The sequence below is a fragment of the Mastomys coucha genome, unplaced genomic scaffold (genome assembly GCF_008632895.1).
Source record: "Mastomys coucha isolate ucsf_1 unplaced genomic scaffold, UCSF_Mcou_1 pScaffold14, whole genome shotgun sequence".
In the NCBI taxonomy this organism is placed as follows: domain Eukaryota; kingdom Metazoa; phylum Chordata; class Mammalia; order Rodentia; family Muridae; genus Mastomys; species Mastomys coucha.
The window spans coordinates 132,305,216-132,312,861 of record NW_022196896.1 but is presented as its reverse complement, the minus strand read 5'-3'; the positions used below and the strand labels follow the sequence as shown (position 1 = coordinate 132,312,861).

The 7,646-nt window shown below is 48.3% G+C and overlaps 1 protein-coding gene across 1 annotated transcript; it reads left to right on the top strand.

The window, feature by feature from the left end:
• Positions 1 to 1,123: 1,123 nt before the first annotated feature.
• Positions 1,124 to 2,881, top strand: Lrrc30 (leucine rich repeat containing 30). The gene has a single exon (XM_031368951.1). The coding sequence runs from the start codon at positions 1,266 to 1,268 to the stop codon at positions 2,166 to 2,168; it is 903 nt and encodes a 300-aa protein (XP_031224811.1). The 5' UTR covers positions 1,124 to 1,265; the 3' UTR covers positions 2,169 to 2,881.
• The last annotated feature ends 4,765 nt before the right edge of the window (positions 2,882 to 7,646 follow it).

The window sequence follows — 7,646 nt, the reverse complement described above, 5'->3', positions numbered from 1 at the left end:
GGGTCCTCATGTGGCTCTGCCACTAAGTACATTCTGAAGGGTCAGGGTTTTGATTATATGAACTTTGGGAGATAGACTTCAGCAATCTAAAAAGACCAACCATGAACCCTGCACACTTAGGGTAGAATTAGCTTTCAGAGAGAGAGAGAGATTCAGAGAAAGACAGAGACAGAGAAAGAGAGGCAGAGTCAGAAAGACAGAGACAATGAGACAGACATACAGGGAGACAGACATTGATAGAGACACACAGAGAGACAGAGACATAGTCAGAGAGACATAGACAATGAGACAGACACACAGAGAGACACACAGATAGAGACACCCAGAGAGACACAGAGAGAGAGACAGTAAGAGAGACACAGAGAGAGCCAGATATAGAGAGCCAGATTGAGAGAGACAGAGACAGAGACAGAAATGGTAGGTAGCCAGAAAATGGCACTACCCATGCAGAATAATGAGTGTCCTGTGCTTGAAGTGTCTGCTCTGTCATTTCACAGAGGGACCAGAGCTCCTGTAGTTACAACAGTAGGGAGGGAAACTGACCCTCCTCACTAAGTCACCCAGGGAGGCACAGTGAGAGCCTCTGCCTTGGGCAGGGGCCAAGTGTCCAGGCAGCTTTTGCTATTTTTTCACCAGCACAGTTCATTGACACTTGCAGTGGGCACAGTGACAACATCCGATGAGCCCTGGCTCTGGAAACCTAACTCCACCTATAGCGCCCAGGCAGGCTGCAATAGCCACTCTCTCTGGGATCAGTTCCCTCAGCCAGGGATCGCTGTTGGTGCGGTCAGCAGTACTTTTCTACTTTGTTTCTTTTTCTGGCTGCATTTGTTAATCACCCTGCTCAACTGTGATACCAAAGAAGAGCCGAGAGAGCAGTTATATGAAACCGCCCTGTAACCTGTGAGCACATACCAGGTCAGTAATGCTCCAGCGGAATGACAGTGACAGCTGTCTTGTGGCGCACAGAGGGAAGCGAGCAGTTCTGTTTGGAAGCCTCAGAGACAAGGGGATCATTACAGCCTGCTGTCCACTCAGAGAGAAACCACCGCACCACACCCCCAGAAACAGGCACAGCTCTCCTGCAACCAAGCAGGTTTCTGACTCGGTCATCCGCAAGGCCTGGCAAGACAAGCTCTATCCATGCGAGGATCCCCCGGCCATATTCTGTCTTCACTTCCACACTGCCATTGCCCACCACAGTCTGACGTTTGGGAGCTCAGGCAGGACCCACATCTAACCTTGAAGGAGGAAAGGAAGACCCAATGGGGCCCAGACAGTCCAGGGCCAGCTCCAATGACAAGGACCCCAAGAGGCTTTTGGTGGGGAAGAGGCAGAAGTTCTCTTCGTGGGACGATACCCTGCTCTTGGGGAAGGACCCACGGTCCCTGCTGAAGCGTGGCATGCGGCACGTCAGCTTCAGCTTAGTCACAAAAGGGATGACAGACATCCCAGACTTTCTGTGGGGTTTGTTGGAGGTCCAGAAACTCAACCTGTCCCACAACCAGCTCCGAGTTCTTCCTCCTGAGGTGGGCAGGCTGACCCGGATCGTGGTCCTAAACTTGTGTGGGAATTGCCTCAAGAGTCTCCCAAGAGAAGTCAGCCTCCTCCAGAGCCTCAAGGTCCTATTCCTCAACATGAACTGCCTGGCGGAGGTGCCAGCCGAGCTCAGCCTGTGCAGGAACCTGGAAGTGCTGAGCATGTCACACAACTGCCTGTCCCAGCTCCCAGCCAGCTTTGCGGACCTCTCCAGACTGCGGAAGCTGAACCTCAGCAACAACTACTTCGCTCATATCCCCCTCTGTGTCTTCTCGTTGAAGGAACTGGATTTCTTGCATGTGGGCTCCAATCGCCTAGAAAACATCGCTGAGAGCATCCAGTGCTTGGTTAGCTTGCAGATCTTCATCGCAGAGAGCAACAACATCCACTCCTTCCCCCGGTCGCTCTGTCTGGTCACCAGCCTAGAGCTGCTGAACCTGAACAACAACGACATCCAGACCCTTCCGGATGAGCTCTACCTGCTCTGCAGGCTGGGGAGGATTGCATGGAATCCCATGGACAAAGGGCTGCACATTTCCCATAATCCTTTATCCAAGCCCCTGCCGGAGCTGGTGGAGGGGGGTCTGGAGATGCTCTACAGCTACCTGAAGGACAAAAAGCACAACTGAGGTGGACAGCAGAAGCATGGACATCAGACATAGGACACGACATGGGTCAGCTCATGTGGATTCTGTTAGCTGGGGTCCTTCTCTAGTTTAAGGTATTTAATGTTAGTGTCTGTCAATGCTGGGCTCCCATTTGCTAAGTTGCTGTGGAGCCCTGGACCAGGTGAGACATTTGCTTTTAACCTTGTCTGACCTTAGTATCCTGGTATCTTTGACCAAGAAAATACGTTCATCTCACTCAAAGTGTGACTTGAAGCAGGCTTTTGGGTTTTACCAAAAGGAACAAACTACTCTAGCAGTGAGGCTTAGCTCTCCGTAACGTGAATGATAAGTCAAACTTGACATAATTCCAAGATCAAATATATACTTCTATGTCCTGTGTGCTAAGTGTGGTGGGAAGGGCGGGAATCGTGTGCTTTCAGGTGTTTCCACTCCAACCAGTCACCTTCAGCGAGGTGAGGCGGCAAGAGCAAGACAAGTTCCTGTGTCAGCCCCAAGCAGGCTTCCTTCAAGACAAAAGGGTAAGGAGAAGTGGGCTCAGTGCTGTCTGGGACCAAAACAGGCAAAGCTGTCCCTTCAGCTTTGGGGGAAATGATCATAGGAACTATTCCTCTAAGACGCCTATGGGATCTGTATCGGGCTATCCATGGTTGTGTGTGCTGGTGACAACCGGACGGCACCGTGGCTTTCAGGGAATAAACATGATGGTCTCAGTGTGGAGCCTCAGTCTTCTTTCCTAGCCCCTCCACCAACAGTCGTCCTCTCTGCTTTCACTATTCTCTCAGAGGCAAGGTAAGCCATAGGGGAGCACATCCAAAAGGTGGGGATGAGGATGTGGTGAGGACAAGCCACACGCACAAAGTAATTACCCTTGAAAGTTTCGGGGAGGGTGACTATTCACCACTTGAGCTTCACATAAGGATATGTAAGCAAATGAGGTCCTAAGCTGGTCTTTGTATTGATTTTAAGAGGATACAGCTGTTAGCCAAACGGAGGCAAGGGCAAGCCTTGACTGTGAGCCTAGGTCACATGATCACACCGTCCTGCGGCAGCTGGATGACTCCGGATGTCAATATTAAAGAGTTAGAACAGAGGGACAAGAGAGATGGAGCTTGTTCTTGCAGAGGACCTGGGATCTGTTCACAGCACCCATATGGTAGTTCAAAACTATTTGTAACTCCAGTTCCAAGAGATCAGATGTCTTCTGGCGTCCTCTGGCACCAGGCATGCACATGGTGCACACACATACACATAGGCAAGACACTCAAACACATTAAATATATATATATATATATATACATATATATATATATACACATATATATGCATACACATACACACACACACACACACACACACACACACACACATATATACCCACAAGTCCACCCAGAGCAGACTCTTCTGATTTCTTTGCATATAGTTTATAGAAAATAGTGACAACAAACAAACAGCAAGTTCTAGGGTCTGAGATAGCTGGTCAGACTTTTAGAGTTAATTTCATATTAATGCTTTTAGTTCAATTGAATCAAACTTTTATAGACCCTTCTCAAAGCCACAACCTGAGGCTGAGGCTCCGAGAGAGATGACATCCTGTGCTTTCTACCAAGGGGGTCAAAGTTAGCCTTCAACAAGTGTGCTAAGCTGAGATCCCCATGAAGGGAGAAGACCAAGACCCTGGCTTAGCTTGCCTTGAGTCTCAGAGCGTTGGTAGCAATGTGAAGCAAGCTCAGAGGACAGGTGGAGTGATGAATCAACTTCTCCTTGCCCTGCCTGCAGCCGTCTAACCTGAGCACCCCTGCCTTCTCGCTCTCCTTGCATAGGAAGGGCAGTAAAACAGCAGGGCAGGGGTGCTGCCAAGTTCCAAGGTAAGCTCTTGCCATGTGCAGCTGCCTTCCTTTTCCCAAGAGATGGGGTGGGGGGGCGGCGAGTGAGGTTCACAAACTTACAGTAACAAATGATTGTCTACCCAAACAAACTCCAATGACAGTTTTCCCATGCACAAAAGAAGAAAGCCAGCCCTGCTGCTGATAATTAGACCCCACTTGCCATTAACACATCTGCACAGGCACTCCTCTCTTGAGTGCTGCAAGTAGATCTCACCTGTGTCTCTTGGAGGCCACTCAGGAAGCCTCCTCCAGCCCAAGGGGAGTAACGGGAGACCTGCAGCTCTCAGCCAGCCGGTGTTGGCACACTCCAAAATCCCCACCCGCTTTGCTTTATTGGAGCCAAGACTATTTAAAAACATCAGAGGAATTCTCACTTGACCTCCTGACTCAGTGGGAAATTACAGGGCGAGCTCTCCAGAGCCGGGCAGGTCATTCACTGAAGCTTTGGGCTGAAGTGTGTGCAGCTGTCAGGCAGGCCCGGGCGGGCTTGTGCAGGACCATGCCCGTGAGTGTCTCTGCTGTGGACAGCTTTGGCTCACACTTAGCTTTCATGACCTTGCTCTGAGCAGAGACATTGATGAGGCCAAGGGCTCCGTCCTCATCCTGCTGAGAGATCATTTTATCTCCTCTGCCGCCTTCTCAGCCATTTGATCCCACACCGCTCCACTCCTGGGAAAGGATCTACCATATTTTGAAGGTGACCTATGAGCTCATTGTACTTTTTAAAAGGGGAAAAAAATAATTCGGTTGCCAGCTTCTGCTGGAACCTTTCAGAAGTATAGCAGTGAGGTTTTTTTCTCTGTTAAACACTGGGGAACCACAAAAGCTGAGCAGTTTGCCCAACGTGCTTTAGATATTGATTCTTTGTAAATACTTCTTTTTATTGATAAAGGGAAGTGCTGAGCCAAATCCCAGCTAATGGGCTCAGTTATTCAAAATTCTAGTGTGGAGGGACGATAACCTCTGTCTCTGTAGTCTAACTCCACGTTTACTGACTGTCTGTGGAACGCCTCTCGCCTGTCATGGCTCCCACACTTCCACATTCAAGTAAATTGCAGGTGTTTGAGAAACTCTCAGAATCAAAGCGCTGAGGATGACTGCACTGGTTGTGGAGCTCATGCTGTCAAAGAATAGGAACTAATTGGTGCTTGATGTGGTGAGTCAGTCGGAGGCTCCATTCCCGGTAGTGTTGTGTTCTGAGTCTCTGGGCTCTCAGGGCGCAGGCGCACCGGCGTTCACTCGAAAATACCTTTTGAAGCAGTTGCCACGTATGAACACACAATTAAGCAAAAACCCTATGCTCCTAAGAAAGGAGGACGATTGAAAAGACACATCTGTTTGTGGAATAATAGCGCTAAATACACAGCAGAAAGAGAAACCGTAGTCATCAGTAAGCTTGTTGACTTAATTCATGGAATATAGAAGCGATACTCCATTCTTGGGCTTTAGTTAATACACTGACTCTTCAGGAACCAAATACAGAGTGACTTCAGGACAGCACACCTGGATTACAGCGTGAACATGTCCTGTATTGGGAAACAGAAAATGTGTTACAGATATCATCATCTAAAGGGATGGCTGATAAAAAGTAGCTGGGTTTTCTTTTTTTTTCCCCTGTAAGCAATGAGTATCTACATTTTGGAGATAAGTCTCTGAGAGGCCTCAAAGCACTAAGCGAATGTGCGTTTTAAAAGCCAAGCAAGAGGGAAAGGATGAAGAAAGGACTTGTCCCTGTAAACATGTTCTGATGTTGGTAGTCAGAGACCACAGGACAGGTGAACCCTACAGGACAGGTGCCTATTGACATCATACAGGCAGGCCCAGGGTGACTCCCCCCTCAGCCGCCCAGAATCACTGAGATTCTGGTTAATGGCTAAAAAATAGAGGGCAAGTTCGGGAAATTATCTAAAAAAGATGCAAATAGGAAGGCAAAGACATAAACCACTAGATTAGACTAACGTGGAAACACCTGGGAGTGATGGTGTTTATGTCTACTTTCTAAGTGTCCCAGGGCTAACCTGCTGTCTCAGAAGTTCTCTTCAGCTTTCTATAACACACCCCAGGAGAAAGAAAATCTCCAGTTTGCTTGTCATGTGCATCAGGACCCTTGATGCCATTTCTTAATCATGATGAATCCAAGAACACAGAAATATGACCCTTCCGTGCACTTTAAGAAAACAAAATAAGCTTCAGAGAAACATAAAAGCTATTAAAAACAGTGATGGGGCCATCTTGACCTTGTACGGGAAAGAACTCCCTTCAAGTGTCTCTTTTAAGTTACACATCAGGTTACATGCTAAATCCGAAGGATTGCTAATTAAAAAAATAGAGACAGCGCAGTAATAAAAAGGGGAAGCAGAGAGGGCCCATAATGAATCTGGAAGAGCTTGGGCATCATTAGGGCCAGCATAAGTGAAAGCTATTAGCATGAAGCTTGCTTCGCAGATTTTTTTTAGTAGTGTCCTAGGAATCTATTTACAAGGAGACGACATATTTCCTAAGGCTCCTTATCTTGGTAGAGGGCAGAAAATAAAAGGCGAAGTGGAGTTGGAGCAGAGCATGCTCCTGTACTAGAGGAAGTATACTTCATGGATCCTGGTGCTGGTCTTGGCTCTAACAGCGAGGGCCAGAGCTGCCGAGGGAAGGACACACAATCGCCCGTATTCCTTGGTCTTCAGGGCTTGAGTTCCTCAGACATCAACTTGATGACCATGCCACTTTAGGAAATCCCCACACTCATAAATGCCATGCTCACTACACTATGCACCCACCCAGCAGGGGGGTTCAAAGAGCTTAGGACAGAGGCAAGCATGTTAATGGCTCAGTTCCTGCTCTACACCTGTGTGCCCTGAGACTGAGCAGATGTTAGGGTCATGAAGATGGTTGGCTTCCACCCCAGGTGCTCTTGTAGTACCAGGGAAATGTTGGTGACCCCCCAAAATAACAGACGGGAGTCAATCTGACGTCTTTATTCTTTTCGAGCTAGCTCAGGCCCCTCCAATGCACCGCTGTCACCCAGGATGGTTTTGGTGGTGGGAGAGCCCTGAATGTCTACTGGGGCAAGACTTTATAGTATGCAGCAAGTAGGGGGTGAGTGTGAAGGCAATTGGAAAGGCCCTGTGGCCTTTAACATAATTGGCTGGCTCTGGGAGTCATATCATAAACTTAATTTCTGTTCCCTTCTGCATTGGTGGTCGTTAGACAGGGGTTGGGCTTGTAAGGGGTTGGGGGTGCAGGTTTGTTGGGAGAATAACCTGGAGACGCTGGTCTTGTTGGGGATTAGCTTAGAGACTGGAGCTAGGCTTGGGTTTTTTGGTGGGTGGAGGAGGGCAACTTGGAAACTAATGCTAGGTGCCAGTCTGTTAGTTTACCTGAGTTCAAACTTAGGTCAGGTTCTCTAAAATGAAGTCTGAACTTAAAAGATTTGGCCTCTCACTCTCAGGTCCATGGGCAAAGAAGGTGAGACTTGCCTAAAAATGCACCACTGAGGTAGAAACTGCCTAAGAGATGTGTAGAGAGTATAGAATCTTTTGGGGGGTTGAGGAGGGGATGGACAAAAGGTGGCAAGGGTGTGATGTCACCAAACAGTGTT